Source organism: Phoxinus phoxinus, assembly GCF_949152265.1.
Source record: "Phoxinus phoxinus genome assembly, chromosome: 10".
NCBI classification, from domain to species: domain Eukaryota; kingdom Metazoa; phylum Chordata; class Actinopteri; order Cypriniformes; family Leuciscidae; genus Phoxinus; species Phoxinus phoxinus.
Window position 1 is genome coordinate 23795503 of NC_136885.1, and position 17912 is coordinate 23813414.

A 17912-nucleotide genomic window follows, 5' to 3' on the forward strand; every position below is an offset into this window, starting at 1 on the left:
CACATCACCCCTAAATAAATAAAGCCTTTTTAAAATTTCAGTGTATCTTTACAGCTCCAGTTTTAGATATGCCTGAGATGAAACTTCACTCTCCATCTGAGCTTTCCGAGTCATTACCGTGATCCTGGGTCCGGTTCTGAGGTGCCTTGTGAAGGTCAATGTTTTTTAATAAGACGGTTAAGAATACTATCTGCCTGCACCTGCGGATTGGACACATCTTCCTCTCTGATTTCTCTCTCTCTCTCCCTTCCCCCAGCTCAGCTCACAGCTTATCACAGAGAACAGCAGCCTGATAGGAGCCTGTTCTTCATCTTCCTCATCCCTCCGTTCTGACCTTCATCTCCTCTGAAGAACGGTGGCTACCAGCCAAACGCCGGGCACCTGCTTCTGAGTCAGGGAAATCAGACGACGCCTCGGGAGTGGAGAACATCTAAAATTTTACAAATGATTCTAGAATCCACAGCTGCTTCAAAAGAACAGCTGCTTCCTGCAATGCTCAAAAGGTCTCCAATATTATTATTATTTTTTATAAATTTGAGTACATTTGTTCATTTATTTTTATTTTTAAGTGAAGTTTTAGTTTTAAAATACTTTCTTTAACCCAGCTTCATATAACTGACAAATGGCTGATATTAAAATATTATATCATTTTGTCTCTTTCTTTTTTTTTTAAACACTGACAACTAAAATCAATTGTTTAAATGTTACAAGTGAACTTTCAAGATTACATTTAAAAATAGAATAGTATTTTTTAAGATTAACTTTAAGTGAGCAGTGGTTAATAATGGTTTAAGTTTATGCACTTTTTTGGGGTATTTTAATGGCATTAATAGTAAAATATTCAAAGTAAACACAAGAGCTTCTGAAATATTACTGTGTATTGATTTTGCTTATGACAAGTAGCACATGAGAATAATTCACACAGGTTGTTACCCTGCTTAGACTGTTAACTTTCATTTGCCATGACCCGACAGAATGTTTAAAACAGTGTGTGATTTATGCATATCTCACCTCGTGAAAAAAAGCAGAGGCGAAAAATACAGCTGATTGGCTCAGTAACTTGCCAGCGCCTCTTCGCATCAACGGCTTGTAAAAGTGTCTTTGAAAACAGGAGAGAGAGAAGCACATAAACTCACAGCCAGTGTGAACTGTAAATAACCATATATTTCTTGAGGACAGATCACATTATAGTCTCTCTTCATTATAGTCTCTGTGAGTTTTACTGTGTCGTATTTCATCTCGCCTCCCAACAGCTGTCTGCGGTCCCTTTCAAAACCCCCCCTTCACTCACCGGAGACACCACTTGTGCACAGGAATATTCCAGTTTTGCCAGAAGTACGTTATCGTCTCGGAGTTCCTAAAAGAAACACAGTGTCACAATCCATCCGAGACTAAAACTCTCCGTACAGTATGAAATGGAAGTGGAAGAGGGAGAGAAGGCGCATATAAACCAGATTGACTGCATTCAAAGCCCATCAAACGCAGTACGGTGTGGAAGTGGTACCCCCCCAGCCGCTCAAATAAAGCTTTTACTAAGAGAAATAACTGTAAAGACATCCAAAGAAGATAACATCACTCACCACCAGTCACGGTAGAATTCCCGATCCCCAAACCTCAACAGCTCAGCCACAAAGTTCATTGAGGAATGGAAAAACGAGTAGAAGAAAATCAACCAGATGAGATGGTTGGGCACCTAGTATAAAAATAGATAGCAGTATTTACTCCATAATTTGTTTCATGCTTCATTTCTTTCATCAAAACAACACAGATCAGAACACAGGACTGTGTTTCTATTCTGAGAAGGAAACATTGACCTTCAAGTTTGTTTAACTTACTGTCAGTCTAAGCAGACGCTCTGTCATTCTAGAGTAGTCCATTTCCTGACAAAAATGAAAAATAGAATTAGAGCTTGTTTTTAAAGCACTGAAAAACAGAAGATAAAGCACATGAACACACCTGCAATGGCTTCATTGAACTTCGAATGATTGGCACCATCCACTGAAAGACAATAAAAAGAACACTAGAAATGAAATTTGTCTCAAAGACATGAAAATTGAGGCTTGATGTGATCTTCAAATGCACTGTGATGCTTACCTGCTGCGTTAAACCAACCAATAACTGTGTGAGGAGAAACTGCAACAGACAAGCGAAACTGATTTGAATTTCTCACTAAATATAAAACTAAATATAAAACTAAAATGTTAACAATAGAAACGTGTGTGTGTGTGTGTGTGTGTGTGTGTGTGTGTGTGTGTGTGTGTGTGTGTGTGTGTGTGTGTGTGTGTGTGTGTGTGTGTGTGTGTGTGTGTGTGTGTGTGTGAAATGTGTAATTTGCAACAGCTATAACTGAAAGTAATGCTCTAACAAGAAGCACTTTCATAAATAAAAATTACCCTCATATATTCCTGCCACGACTCCCGGCAATTGTGTGCAAACAATAAGCTAATTCCGATGATTTATTGCCATTTGCAGATTTAGGCAAGAATGCAATATTCACAAAATAAACAAGTCATAATATACTATGAACAAATCTTGTAGCACAACTTATCAATATAAAGAACTGTCAATAACGTCAGGAATATGTCCAAGCCAATCACGTACCATCTCAAAGAGCCTCCTGAACAGAAATCCCATTCGGATGGATTCAGAGCGGGGGAAATTCAGCTCATAGCACAGGGTTGGAGCAAAAACAAAATAATACATATCTGAAAAAAAGAAAAAAGTCAAAATACAAACTACATGTTCTCAGGTCATAGTATTTGACACTGACACGATTATTGTTAATTATTGTATCATGAAAATAAAAGAAAATCTTTAATTATGATTGGAAATAACAATGACTGTGTTAGCATCTGTGTCTAACACTATTCTGTATTTCAACAAAGCAGAACTATGAAATTGTATTGCCTTAAATAACATTTAAGCCATACTGTAGCTTACCCCTGAGAGAGAGATTTCCTGGATAAGACACTTGCATTCCACCGGATGCAGATTGAGTTGATGGACCTAAAAGTTTTTAAGAAATTAACAAATCTGCTTCCAATGTCAATTAAACCTGACGTTCAGCTAAAGAATAAGAACATTTACTGCAAAACATATTGAACTCTCGACCAAACCCCAAGGACATAACTAAAATGATCACTATTAATCGTATAACCTGTCCCTCCAGGATTTTGCAATCTTGCAACTGCAAGAATTAAAGGAATAGTGAAAATGTAGATTATGAACTATAAATGAATTACTCATGAATATGAGTTTCTTTCTTCTGTTGAACACAAAAGTTTATATTTTAATGAATGTTAGTATTCAAACAGTTGACAGTATCCATTGACTTCCATAGTAGGATAAAAAAAAACTATGTAAGTCAATGACTACAGTCTGGTTATCTTCTATTGTGTTCAACAGAATTAAGAAACTCATACAAGTATCGAACAACTTGAGGGAGAGTAAATTGTCCTTCAGGCTTTTTTTTCCAGCACAAACGGCACATCGTTCATTGCAGAACGATCGCCAAAATTGTTAATAATTCACAAAGACCAGGAACAGTTTTTATGGATGGTGCACCCTCATCACAGGGGATGGAACAATGTCCATAGTGCAACATAGTGTTTATTATAGCTAATAAAGGGGCGACAAAAATGTCATCACAGTTTTGGCCATAAAGTGCACTAAATATATTAAACTAGCAATATATATGTGTTTCATACCCTTCATACTGCAGAAGAGACTGCATGTAATGTTTGACGGGGAGTGGATGCATTTACTCACATGAAAGGGATCTGGAGAGGCTGCGGGCCTTCGCTTGCGTTTTTTCTCTGCACCACCTGTTAACATCTTTATACGAGTACAGCTTCAAAAACAGGATGGTGTAGATTCCTAAGGCAAACGCCCCTCCGACTGCATAAAGAGGACACAATGACAGAAACACGCTATTAGAAAGAACTATTCTGCAAAAACAGAACTCACTTCTTCCTTTTAATACCTGGAAATAGGAACACAAGAGGTTTGTAATGCAAATACACTTCCATCACAACACCGCAGCATGCCCCCTTTCAATAGCTCATAACTTATAGTCACATGACCCAGCACGTCCAGACTCATAGCCCATCACCACTCTAGCGTGCACAGAGCTGGCTCACACTCAAATGCTCCCTCCACCACTGCTTTATCAATAGCAGCCATATGTTGGGTGGAAATGGTCCATGCAGGGGCTCTGGAGTGCGTCTATGCCCCAGAGAGATGGACTCAAGGGCTGTAGGACCAGCAGAGGCCCCGACGGCCCCTGAAATGACCTGGCTGTCTGGTACAGGAGCAGTGTGTGCAGTACTAGGCTGACAGATGGAGGCACATTTTCACCTCCCGTAGCGCAAACAGATGAGAGCGGACAGAAGAGCCAGTGAAAGTTGTGGTATGGAGAGGAGGAAGTGAGGGATTATATTTCCTACAAAAATGCATAATTATATTGCCCCTGAATTTAGGTTTACAATTTGAAATGGCTCAATATGTCGGTCAATCACTAAGCAGGACACAATGAGGGTCAGACTCAGACATAATATAATTATGTCAGACATTATAATTAGGTTGTGCCCAATCCTTTCTGCTGGATCACCTGATCACATGATAGGCATATTATAGTTAAAATTAATTAACTAAATTAATTAAGATCATTAAAATGTTTTTATTTGTGCTGATGATTATCCAGAAAAAAATTCTTTATGTATATATGACCAATGAATGGCTGATATTAGAATTCCACACTATTTTGAATAAGTTAATAAAACACTAAAAACTAAAATCAGTCATTTTAAATGATACAATTGAAGTTATAGTATTCATTTATATACATTTAAAATAATAATATACCACAATATTATAATTTACAGTATACTGTATCAGTATACAACATATTACAGTATTTAATTTTAATATCTGCTAAATATCTCAAATATGATTTTAACTCTTTCCCTGCCATCGTTTTTGATCATTTTCACAAAAACTTCATGGCCCCCAGAATACTTTATGGTATGAATATCTGAAAATGCAATATATCAAAAGAAAGAACTGACCCTTTGCTTTATTAAAAAAAAAGAAAAAGAAACTACTTTATTCTAGATTTATGCATTATTTTATTATCAACACTTGAATGTGGGTAAGTTTCATAAAAGAAAAGCAATATTTTGAACAAATATCTGAGAAAATTAAGTTTTTGTCAAAGACTACATCCGGATCGAATTCAGAACGGTGATCAAAACATAGAGTCCATCAACACACCTAATGCTTGCACAGTCCTTAGTAGCTAGTCCTGGGTAGACATTTCATCTGGCAGTTTTGATTTATATGCTTTTTAATGTTGGTGCTTGCATTATTTTATGATATGACTGGTTTCTGCGTCTTGTTCTCATGTGTTTTGATCAGGAGATTCAGTACTCTTTCAGAAGAAGTGTAACAGCGCCCCCTATCGTATAATAAAAGCGAAAACACGGAAAGCCGGAAAATTCCATCAATAGCGGGCAAGCGTTTTCTCGCAAATGATGGAAATTTTCGTCAATGGCGGGGAAAGAGTGTATGTGTATGTGTTTGTGTAAGTGTTGTATTGTACACAATGCACCATGAAAGTGTGTGTACACAATGCACCATGAAAGTGTGTGTATAATGTACAGTCTCACCTGGTGTAATAGATGGCAGCTTCAACACAACAACCACCGGAAAATATAAGACGGCTGTTAAATTAAAGATGTAGATCAGCAGGCCGACCTTCTCACTGATCAACCCCTGGAAAACACACCAAAGAGGCAATTACAACATGTCTGAGGACAACACAATCACACACAGCAGAGCACTATAATCACCAAACACAGATATCAATACACAAATAGCCTAGATAATAACATAATCTGACAAATTAACAAATTAAGAAATGACATAAAACAATCAAAACCCAAGGAACATAAAACAGATGTTTTTGCACATAAAAAAAATTCCCTAAATGCCCTACACTTCATTTTTTTTATGCAAGTCTTACACAACATCAGCAAAATGCCTGAGCTGTTTATAAGTTCATTCAGTTTCAATTCAGCCAGTTGAGTAAATGTGCTGATACTCGGTTCACATTTGCAAGCTCTCTCAAATATGTCAGGCTTTTTAAAACGCAATGAATCAAAATCGCCCTCTAAATTGAACTCTTCATAACCCCTCAATGTAATTTCAAACGCCAAATTATACTGTGTGAAGTGACTGAACCCTTGCATTTTTATGACAATGGCTTTATTCATTATGATAAACAGATTAAACGTAGAAATGTGAATGGCTTTTGAACTCACCATGGCTAGTTTCCTCTCTGTGTACAATGCCACGAGTATAAAAACATTAGAAACTGCAAGAAACAAATTGTTATAATGTCAAATATGATCATATTTAAAAAAACAAATGCAGTTTTAGTAATACAAGTATTTTTGCAGCCTGTAATGAAACAGACAAGGGTCAAAATTATACCCTCAGGATGAACCTTACAACGGGGCAGACGGCCAACATGCATGCACGCACGCACGCGCACACGCACACACACACTACATGCTACAAACAAGATAAAATCGCTCCATAAAGACTAAGGGTTAAAAACAATTATACTTCTGTCTTTGATAAGATGCAAACATTATACACAAAATCTACTTTTTAGCAGATTAACAAGGAGTATTTTGACAAACTTCAAATCAAACATGCATTATCTGAATATGTGGGAGTGTTCTCTGCCAGCCTGATATTAATAATGCCCCTGTCTGGAAAACAAAAGAATAAACTAAAGGGGGATATATAGTATATATATATAGTAAGCTCCCTCTTAAAATACATACCAATGACCAGGCATGCAGCAGGCCAGCTATAAGGGTCCTTGAGGAACAATGACACCACTTGAATGGGGTCCACTAAAATGCCATACCTATGACACAAAAAATGGATGTGAATTACAAAACAGACATGTTCCCCAAACCTTTACACATCTGACGCAACATATTTTTATTCCTGCATTCGTCCCTTGTTCTGAACCTCAGATTATTTGCGGCGGTTTCCGCGGGCAGCTGTATACATACTGTCTGCAAGCAGCAGTGTGCAACATGATGACAGCATATGGTTCCCTCAGCATGGGGTTTAGTGTTTCATTCCACTCAGGGAGAGGAAGGCCTGTACACTTATCAAACAAACCCTATAGACTCATCCTCATCTGCATGACACTCAAAACACTGAACAGAACTGAATGCGTTTGAACACTTTTGTGTTCATTCGACACCTACTCAATGGGGAAGTTGGAGATAAAGGTCAGTTGTAAACGTTTAAGGACCGCATTCTGGTGTATGTGCCCTTTTGTGCAAGATGAATGATTGATATTAAAATCAAGTATGCACAGTATATTGATATTGTCAATTAAGACAAATAATTGGACCAAAGGCCACAAATCTCCCATTTTTAATTCATTAAAGTCGCAATTAAATGGAAGTAGCGATGCCGACATACCCTTTCTTCCATATTGTGTCGTAAAAATCCTGGATAAGTCATTCAATAGATAGGGTGAATTTAAATTTCATGCAGATTTTTCATTTTAAGCATTCAAACTGTATGTTATGGCTGTTTCAGAAAAAAAAAGCATACGGTTCATACCTTAGAAGGTTTTCCAAGAACAGGCGTGCATTGCTCAAAACCTGCAAAAAAGCAGAGACACACATTCATGAAGAAAACAAATTAAAACCAACACAAGAATACATCACTAATGCTAGCTAAAACATGTCAGAACAACCAGAATAAAACCTTCCAAAGATCCTTATTCACTGTCTGTTCAGTTTGCAGAGATATATTGAAATTCATGTCCATAAATCCATACAGAAGACAGACACACTTATTCATACGTACAGAATGAGAAAGAACAATGGATGAAAGGAAAAAAGTCAGGCTGAAAAAATTTGCAGAGGACAAAATTGAGTCGTCTCAAAGCTCACATTAACAGTAAGTTGAAAAGCGTGAATGCATTCTTCACACAGTTTCGAAGACAAGGACTTGGCTGGCTGTCCTCCATGTTCAGCTAGTGTTTAGAGAGACAAGCTGTTTTGAGCTGTTTATTTTTGGGTCTCACTTGGCATTAAGTGTGTCTCCATAAACAGACAAACTAATCAAAGATTCTTCACATGCCACATGACTGCCACACACCATCCGATGTTTCTTAAAATGTGTCATTGCAATACAATTCTGTCACTAGTGTGGGTTTTCCTGTGTTAAAATTAGATCTGTTAAGTCCAAAAAGAGATATTTTAGCTTCTATAATGCCTAATGCTTGTGCTTATCCATTTCAGACAGAAAGACAAACTTTTCCAAGTGGTTCATTCATTAAATGAACATGTACTCACAGAAACAAGACATATTCAAATAATCCAATGATCTGGAAGTGGACATCTGAGCAACAAGTTGGCTTCTTTTAAACCATAACATAATATTATTTAACCGGTTTTTACTTTAACAGGTTTTTTTTTTTTTTACTTGCATAATAAAATATTAGTAGTAATCTTTGGCAGCAAGAGGAAATGTTTACAACCACACTGATATATGTGACACAGTTCAACTAGAAGAATGAGTAGGCAAGTCAAAGCATGTAGTGCGATAGGGATTGTTTCAGGATTCAGACTCACCAGCATTACAACACACCAGTTCAGGATGCCTCTGTAATTTTTGAAGCTGCTCGCAGAACTCAGCATTGACTCCTGCAACTTGTGGCAACTATAGGAGGAAACAAGGAAAACATGAAATAAAAACAGTAACAAAAAATTTAACTATTTAGAATGTAATGTTATTGTTCTTTATATAGATATAGTAATTTTTCTATATCGGTTCGGTATTGAAAGATTTTAGGTGCACCGTGCAATCAACTTTGTATCTGTGTCTGTAAAGGTGTGATCCAACCAAATTGTACTATTCGAATAACAAAGGAACAGCATTTCTCAGGGTAGATTGCTCCAGTGGAATGTCCTCACAGTATTGTTTGTAGCCCCTTTGTACATAAAGTTCTTTCCCTCAGAGATTATTTTGAAGGCAGACATGCTAACATCTCTGTTTAAGAACTTTGCTACACTACTTTAATAAATTCTTCTCCCCCACAAAAATTCTGGTCAAGCTTACTTATTTTATGTATCAGAGAGATATCTAATACATTGGTGAGCCATCCAAATGACTGCTCAGCCAATTACAGGAAAATCTAAGTATCTAACTAAAATCCATAGAGTATAATAAGGCTAAAAGGGCCTTTTTGATTTTCCCCCTGAAACACCAATTAGCATCAAACACCACCATAGTAATTTCCTAAACATGTTAGTTGCTATGCAATGCGAAACTGTCCTGATCAAGCAGTTTGACGTTTACAGAGATTGTGCTACCTTTAGTTAAAACAGTAGCACAATTCGATTAGCGAAAAATGCTACCTTTCAGATTGTGCTACCAGCATCATATTTATGTTGTTTGAGGCTTTATTAATGCTCATATTTACCATTAAAACAGTGCAAATATAGTGTTCTGATACAATCTGATAGGTAGCATTATTCGTCAGAACACAGGCAATCCGCTAGCCTGGGAAAACCCAGACCACTCTCAGTTGTAACTGAGTAAGGGTCTGGCAAAGCTCCATAGACAATTCATTTCCACAGGGGCGTCACCAACGGACGTCAGATAGATCTAAAACCAATCAGAGTGATGAATGACATGACGTATGCAGAGCGACGGAGAAACATATGAGACTCTCAGCAATTCTCTGTTTATGTTAACGAATATGACCATTTTAAATCGCTTGAAACAGACGCGATACCTGATTCGAACGAGTGATGTTGTGATGTTTCACGGCGGCATCCATCTTTGTAATGTACAAAATCTGCGTCACCGTCTCTGCTCTGTCGTCATCGTGTAAAGCCCGCCCCAACGTTTCTGATTGGTGCCGCGATTTCGACGGATTGGAAATGGGTTTCAATGGGCTCTTTGCCAGACCCACTTGCAGAGCAAATCTAAATTTGCCGGAAGTGGTCTGGGTTTTCCCAGGCTAGCAATCCGCCCTTTTGGAATAAAAATAAGGCTGAGGTGAGAGAACTAAGATTGGTAATGGTAAGCACACAATTCAAGTACACTCAAGTTTTTTAGTTGTTTTTAAAAGGGCGTGAACATTTTTAAGTAGGTAGTATAATTATACCTGTAAATATAAGATCTTTGGTATGGAGTGTGCACTGTGGTTCCAAATGGCAGCAAACCTATTTAAAAGCTTTAAAGTTTGTAAGAGGCACTCCTCCACAATTGTAAGTTTCATTATGTTTATCCTGCTGTTGTTTTTCCTCTGCCCATGACTTTGTTGTTTACCTGGGGATTTAATTTCAAAATGGTGGTCACTGCATGAAATCAGCCTATAGAGTGCAACAGTGCCTGCCCACTTTTTCAGCTGCCTTGGTTCCTGAGATATTTTGACCATAGGGATTTTTTTTTTTAAAGTCTTTGTTTATAGCCTGGGAAAACCCAGACCACTCTCAGTTGTAACTGAGTTAGGGTCTGGCAAAGCTCCATAGACAATTCATTTCCACAGGGGCGTCACCACCAACGGACATATCCCCAATATTGATTGCTTATTGCTTTCACTAAAACATATTCCCTTGATTACCAACTTCATAGCTCGCAGTATGTCTGCCTTTTAAAATTTTCTTAAAGTTTTCTAACTTTTTGTTCAAAATCAATTATCCTATGGAGAAAATAAATGGAATTTTTACTTTAGGAACTGACTTTTTCACTCTAAAAACATAAAGGGTGACATGCCCCTCCTCCCAAGATAATTGCAGATCAATGGTCTATACTCTTTTTATTTTCGACAGTAGGCCTATATTTTATTTATTTATTACATTTTATCCCCCCATAATCCGGAATATGTTGTTACATCCCAAATCATTTAGCAGAATTATTTAGCTAATGATCGAGAATCCTGGAATCATCACATATATCATCACTTTATTATTTTTTAGTTTTGCTCAATGGAATAGGTTTTCAGTAACTTTACAATAAGTGAAATGATGGTATTTTGGGTAAAAAGGGGTTAACTTAAAAGTGTCCTGTAGCCTACAGCGCCACATGCACATTGGCGAATCCTGCCTTTCTCTCTGTGCAGTGCACCACCTTTGTCACTGTTGTCACATATAAATGCCCACACAACGACAACAACCTACGTTTGTTGCATGACGTCTTGGCGTAAACTACATCTTACCTCATTTTGTCGTAGAGACCGCATTTTCGTTTGTCTTCGTTCAGCGGTGCCTGTAAGTTTTTGGTGAGAGCCTCCCGTGCCTTGGGATCACTGGCTGCTGCTGCGGTCGCGCCGTTTCTGAGTTTCACAGTCTCGCTCTTTACGTTCGTGATGGTCGCGCGCCTACGATTCCGTGTGATGGGCCGAAAATCATCCTTGTCAATCATGATTCTAGCAAATTTACAGCAAGCCTTCAGCAAACAAATGTAATATACCAAGTCGGAGCAGGAGTTTCATGCTCTGCGACCGGAAAAACTAGCTTTTGCGTAAAGCCCCAGTTTTGCAAGCTATTAGGCTGACGCAATATGTGTAATAATGCTGCCTGACTCAAACGATTGTGTGGACTTTAGCACGTTTGTTAATAAAATGAGTTTCAGGCACTTTCCCCCCGGATATAGTTCCGCGTTGATTCTGGGCTGGCATGTAAAACAACTCGTCTAAGCCAATAGGAGTCAGTGTGTAATACTGTAACTCTGAGCTGCCATAAGGGTAACATTGTGATAGGCTATTTCACACAAAAAAACAAGACCTTTATAAATAGCCTAATATAAAGAATGAATTGAACAAAAAAGAGAAGATATTTGCTGTTGAAAGAGAACAAATTTACTGTTGAAACTCGAATGACTTTCTTTTCTTAAAAAAAAAAAAGAAGATGTTATGGACTGTAACAGCATTTACTTTATTTAGGTCTTTTCCACAACCAATACAATGAAAGTGAATGGTGATTAGTGACTGAGCCTCCCATTCTGTCTCGCATCTAATTTTGTTTCACATAAAAAAAAGTAATTCTGTTATGGAACAACATGCAACTTTTTAGTCTGTCCCTTTAATATAACCAGCTTCACCATACGTTATTGCACACTAATCTACTGCATGTTACAATACAAAATCTCGGATCTTCAAGCAGTATAAGTTTTTTTTTCCATCTTCCTGTTGATATTTTGACAGGGATAGCTTATAACAAATACCACAATGTTGGAATATAGCCTATTGAACATATAGCCTATTGTAAATTTGGTATTTTGGAAGTAATGGTTGAGATCAGGATTTTGCGTGATTCCAAAATATTTGATTCCCATGTTTATTCTAGGAGTTACAAAAAACAGGTGGAAATAAGCTCGAAAATGTGCAGTGTGCAGACAACCGCTACCTAAGACGCTCAGTGCTCATCGAGGCAAAACATTTCACCTTCCCTCTTATCAAAGTTGCAAAGTAAACTACAAGAAAACATTCTGCAGTACATCAAAGTGAGAAAGACATTTCAGAAGCAACTTTTTGAATGCTGTATCCGAGCAGTGCAGCAAAAACGACTACGTTGCGTGCAGCCATCCAGGCTTTGGTGTATGATGGTTATTTTTTGATTCCGGTGCATCTAAAATTTAAAGAAAAAGGTGTTTAATTAATAATTGATTATTTTATGTCAGCAGCATCGATGTAAGTTCAAACACTCAAAGTCTGGCCAGGGCAGCAGCAGCAAAATGTGACTTTAGAGTATAAATGGCTGCATTCGTTCTCAGCTCCCTCAGTAAAGATACTGCCGCTTGTTTCACTTGGCTGCGAGCCCCGGTATGAAATAGGGGCCTGAGAAAGATTAATTCTATACATTTCAGTGGCAGGTTGATTGTATTTTATGCCTGGCCGCATGACTTGTGACCCTCTCTTCTGTCAGGACTGTCAGAGCAAGCTGGCAGGGGCGTTTGGTTGTGTAGGCCTGAGGTGAGGAGGAATGTGCCCGGCTGCGATCGTGTCCTTGGATTTGTAATGAAGTTGTGAGGCTGAAATCACTCACTCCTGCGTGGCGTAGTGGCACGTCATGTTTTATCACAGGGATGCCACATTTACTCAGTCATTAGGGACCGAAAGCTAGTTTATCTCTGTTGCGATCCAGGCAGACTGATAGACACTTCAGGGGTGGCACGTGTGTCAGCACTTTCGCGGTTCAGTCAAGGACTTGACTCCAGATATCGCTGTCATTCTCTATACGTCTCTGTCTTTCGCAAGCTTGCTCACTCATGGATCATCTGACTGGTTGGTTCTTTGAAATAATGTCTGCTATAGTGACATCACTAGGACAAATGATTAGATTAACATGTAATTATGCCACTCACAAAACCAGAGAAACATGTTTTTGCTCAGATGCTCTCAGATTAGATATTTCTTTGAATATCAATTGTCTACAAAAATTCGTAGAGACATAAAAATAGTTAGTTGTATTTATTACTTTAAATAAAAAAAATGTTAACTGAATTAAAATAATGGTTAAAAACTTATTAAACATAACTTATTTTAGTTGTCAACTAAGGAAACATTAATCATTTTTATTTATTTTAAGTTGATGTATTAAAATAAATAAAACCAAAACTGAAAAAAATACTAAGAACTTTATAAGTTACCCAAAGATGAAGTACCCCAAAACTAACGAGAAAGAAACAAAAACAATAATCAAACTTTACCTAAAATGTAATTGAAAATGGAAAATATAAAAACAGAAACTAATTGATCTCTGATCTGAGCAGTTTGACATTGTTGAGATACTTTGTTCTTTTTTTTTCCAGAGAAGAATCTGAAAATGATGAGAATTAAAAAGATTGTTCACCCAAACATGAAAATTCTGTTATCATCCTCATTCCCATGTCATTTCAAACCAGTCCTTCTTCCATGGAACACAAAATAACCATTTTTTTTTGTACATATAATGGAAGTTGGGGGCCAAAATTTAAATTGACTTTTTTTTTTTTTTACTTCAAAATATCTTTGTGCTCCACAATAAAAAGAAGTCATACAGATCTGTAATGACGTGATGAATAAATGATGACAGAATTTTCATTTGTAGATGAATAATCCCTCATTTTGAATCGCATAGCTGTAGGAGAGACAATTGAATTGAAACTTTAAAGAAACCACTTTTTTATTAAGTTGGCTTGTGAAAGCCAACATACTGAAATCCTATTTAAACTTATTAATGGTGCTTGCCTATAGGCAAAGCAACATTAGTGTTATCTTGCATACTTATTTTTAAGTTGGCTTGTGAGAGCCAACTTACTGATATTGTACTTAAACTTCCTATTATTAATGGTGCTTGCCTATAGGCAAAGCAACATTAGTGTTCTCTTGCATACTTATTTTTAATGGTGCTTGCCTATAGGCAAAGCAACATTAGTGTTCTCCTCCATACTTATAATAATTATTATTCTTCCACACAAAAGTTCGGCGCGAAACTCGCCCCGCACCGTTTGTCACAGACCCCTGAGTGAGGTGTCAAATCGACCGGCCCATTGAGGAGAGGTGTGCTATATCTTTTCTAAGCGATCAGGTGTACGATGTTCGCACAGCGGACGAAAAAGCGGCCAAAAAAGTCCCATTGACTTAACATTGCGGAATTTTCAGAAATTCAAATCCCAACTGTCATTTTTCACACACACAGACACAAAGGGCCTGACACCCCTGCATGTCTCCCCCTCTCTCTCCCTCAGAGGATTTATATTATCCAGCAGCCAATAAGTAATGGCCTAAAATCTTCATAGCCACACCATAGCAACCAGTTACAGCACCCTAGCAACCATAGGCTATAGGCACGAGGCCGCAGGCCTCGTGCACTCATTATAATGCACTCGTTTAATAGAGATTTTAAATACTCTATAAAAACTCACTCATAGGCACGAGGCCGCAGGCCTCGTGCACTCATTATAATGCACTCGTTTAACAGAGATTTTAAATACTCTATAAAAACTCACTCATAGGCACGAGGCCGCAGGCCTCGTGCACTCATTATAATGCACTCGTTTAATAGAGATTTTAAATACTCTGCGGCCGAGTGCCTAACCTTAGCCCTAACCCCATAGTAACCATCTGTGAAAACTACCAACCACCTAGTAACACCATAGCAACCACCAAAAATACCTTAGCAACCGCCCTGAACACCCTAGCAACCGCCTAACAACCACCCAGAACACCCTAGCAACCGCCTAGCAACCACCCAATACACCCTAGCAACCGCCTAGCAACCACCCAGAACACCCTAGCAACCGCCTAGCAACCATCCAGAACACCCTAGCAACCACCTAGCAACCACCCAGAATACCCTAGAAACCACCTAGCAACCACCCAGAACACCCTAGCAACCACCCGAACAACATGAATAAGCCATATCTCAGCAGCAGAACATCGTACAGATATGGTTGTTGGCTCGTATGCAATCATGTACCACACTCTAGCAACCGGGTCGTGTTTTTTGCCACTGCAAGCACCATTCACATTTTCTTCTGGAAATGTACGTTCTAGTTACTGGTGCTTGCTTTAGCAAGGCAACAGTATTGTTATTGCTCATACTTATTATTCTTCTTCTTCTTTTTATTCTGGACAAAGTTTGGCGCGAAACTCGCCCCGCACCGTTTGTCACAGACCCCTGAGTGAGGTGTCAAATCGACCGGCCCATTGAGGAGAGGTGTGCTATATCTTTTCTAAGCGATCGGGTGTACGATGTTCGCACAGCGGACGAAAAAGCGGCCAAAAAAGTCCCATTGACTTAACATTGCGGAATTTTCAGAAATTCAAATCCCAACTGTCATTTTTCACACACACAGACACAAAGGGCCTGACACCCCTGCATGTCTCCCCCTCTCTCTCCCTCAGAGGATTTATATTATCCAGCAGCCAATAAGTAATGGCCTAAAATCTTCATAGCCACACCATAGCAACCAGTTACAGCACCCTAGCAACCATAGGCTATAGGCACGAGGCCGCAGGCCTCGTGCACTCATTATAATGCACTCGTTTAATAACACAACCACTCAAAATACCTTAGAACTCCCTAGCAACACCCTAGCAACCACCCAAAATACCTTAGAACTCCCTAGGAACCACCCATAACACCCTAGCAACCACCCAAAATACCTTAGAACTCCCTAGCAACACCATAGCAACCACCCAAAATACCTCAGAACTCCCTAGTAACACCATAGCAACCACCCAAAATACCTTAGAACTTCCTAGCAACCACCCAGAACACCCTAGCAACTGCCTAGCAACCACCCAGAACACCCTAGCAACCGCCTAGCAACCACCCAGAACACCTTAGCAACTGCCTAGTAACCACCTAGAACACCCTAGCAACTGCCTAGCAACCACCCAAAACACCCTAGTAACCACCCAGAACACCCTAGCAACCAACCCAAAACATGAATAAGCCATATCTCAGCAGCAGAACATCGTACAGACATGGTTGTTGGCTCGTATGCAATCATGTACCACACTCTAGCAACCGAGTGGTGAGTTTTGCCACTGCAAGCACCATTCACATTTTCTTCTGGAAATGTACGTTCTAGTTAATGGTGCTTGCCTATAGGCAAAGCAACATTAGTGTTATTGCTCATACTTATTATTATTCTTCTGATTATTCTTTTTATTCTGGACAAAGTTTGGCGCGAAACTCGCCCCGCACCGTTTGTCACAGACCCCTGGGTGAGGTGTCAAATCGACCGGCTCATTGAGGAGAGGTGTGCTATATCTTTTCTAAGCGATCGGGTGTACGATGTTCACACAGCGGACGAAAAAGCGGCCAAAAAAGTCCCATTGACTTAACATTGCGGAATTTTCAGAAATTCAAATCCCAACTGTCATTTTTCACACACACAGACACAAAGGGCCTGACACCCCTGCATGTCTCCCCCTCTCTCTCCCTCAGAGGATTTATATTATCCAGCAGCCAATAAGTAATGGCCTAAAATCTTCATAGCCACACCATAGCAACCAGTTACAGCACCCTAGCAACCATAGGCTGTAGGCACGAGGCCGCAGGCCTCGTGCACTCATTATAATGCACTCGTTTAATAGAGATTTTAAATACTCTATAAAAACTCACTCATAGGCACGAGGCCGCAGGCCTCGTGCACTCATTATAATGCACTCGTTTAATAGAGATTTTAAATACTCTGCGGCCGAGTGCCTAACCTTAGCCCTAACCCCATAGTAACCATCTGTGAAAACTACCAACCACCTAGTAACACCATAGCAACCACCCAAAATACCTTAGAACTCCCTAGCAACCACCCAAAACACCTTAAAACACCCTAGCAACACCATAGCAACCACCCAAAACACCTCAAAACACCCTAGGAACCACCCATAACACCCTAGCAACCACCCAAAATACCTTAGAACTCCCTAGCAACACCATAGCAACCACCCAAAATACCTCAGAACTCCCTAGCAACACCCTAGCAACCACCCAAAATACCTTAGAACTCCCTAGCAACACCATAGCAACCATCCAGAACACCCTAGCAACCACCCAAAACACCCTAGCAACCACCCAGAACGACCTAGCAACCACCTGAACAACATGAATAAGCCATATTTCACCACCAGAACATCGTACAGACATGGTTTTTGGCTCATATGCAATTATGTACCACACTCTAGCAAGTCGTGAGTGGCGAGTTTTGCCACTGCAAGCACCATTCACATTTTCTTCTGGAAATGTACGTTCTAGTTACTGGTGCTTGCTTTAGCAAGGCAACAGTATTGTTATTGCTCATACTTATTATTCTTCTTCTTTTTATTCTGGACAAAGTTTGGCGCGTAACTCGCCCCGCACCGTTTGTCACAG

At 39.1% G+C, this 17912-nt stretch overlaps 1 protein-coding gene across 1 annotated transcript; it reads right to left on the bottom strand.

The window, feature by feature from the left end:
- Window positions 1-943: 943 nt before the first annotated feature.
- On the bottom strand, window positions 944-11780 carry dgat1b (diacylglycerol O-acyltransferase 1b). Its single transcript, XM_079626213.1, has 15 exons — window positions 11267-11780; window positions 8673-8760; window positions 7654-7694; window positions 6852-6937; window positions 6321-6373; window positions 5667-5772; window positions 3769-3897; window positions 2941-3006; window positions 2602-2705; window positions 2095-2133; window positions 1957-1998; window positions 1836-1880; window positions 1581-1693; window positions 1292-1357; window positions 944-1099 (listed from the first exon to the last, which is right to left on the bottom strand). The coding sequence occupies exons 1-15, from the start codon at window positions 11470-11472 to the stop codon at window positions 997-999; spliced, it is 1287 nt and encodes a 428-aa protein (XP_079482339.1). The 5' UTR covers window positions 11473-11780; the 3' UTR covers window positions 944-996.
- Window positions 11781-17912: the final 6132 nt, after the last annotated feature.

What these genes read in the sequence shown, in the direction of transcription:
- dgat1b (XM_079626213.1), bottom strand. Translation starts at nt 11,472, where the DNA reads ATGATTGACAAGGATGATTTTCGGCCCATCACACGGAATCGTAGGCGC. An exon ending in TGCTGCATGCCTGGTCATTG is followed by an intron (nt 6,374 to 6,851) that starts GTATGTATTTTA and finishes TGTTTCTTGCAG; the next exon opens with TTTCTAATGTTTTTATACTC. An exon ending in GTTCAATGAAGCCATTGCAG is followed by an intron (nt 1,881 to 1,956) that starts GTGTGTTCATGT and finishes CATTTTTGTCAG; the next exon opens with GAAATGGACTACTCTAGAAT.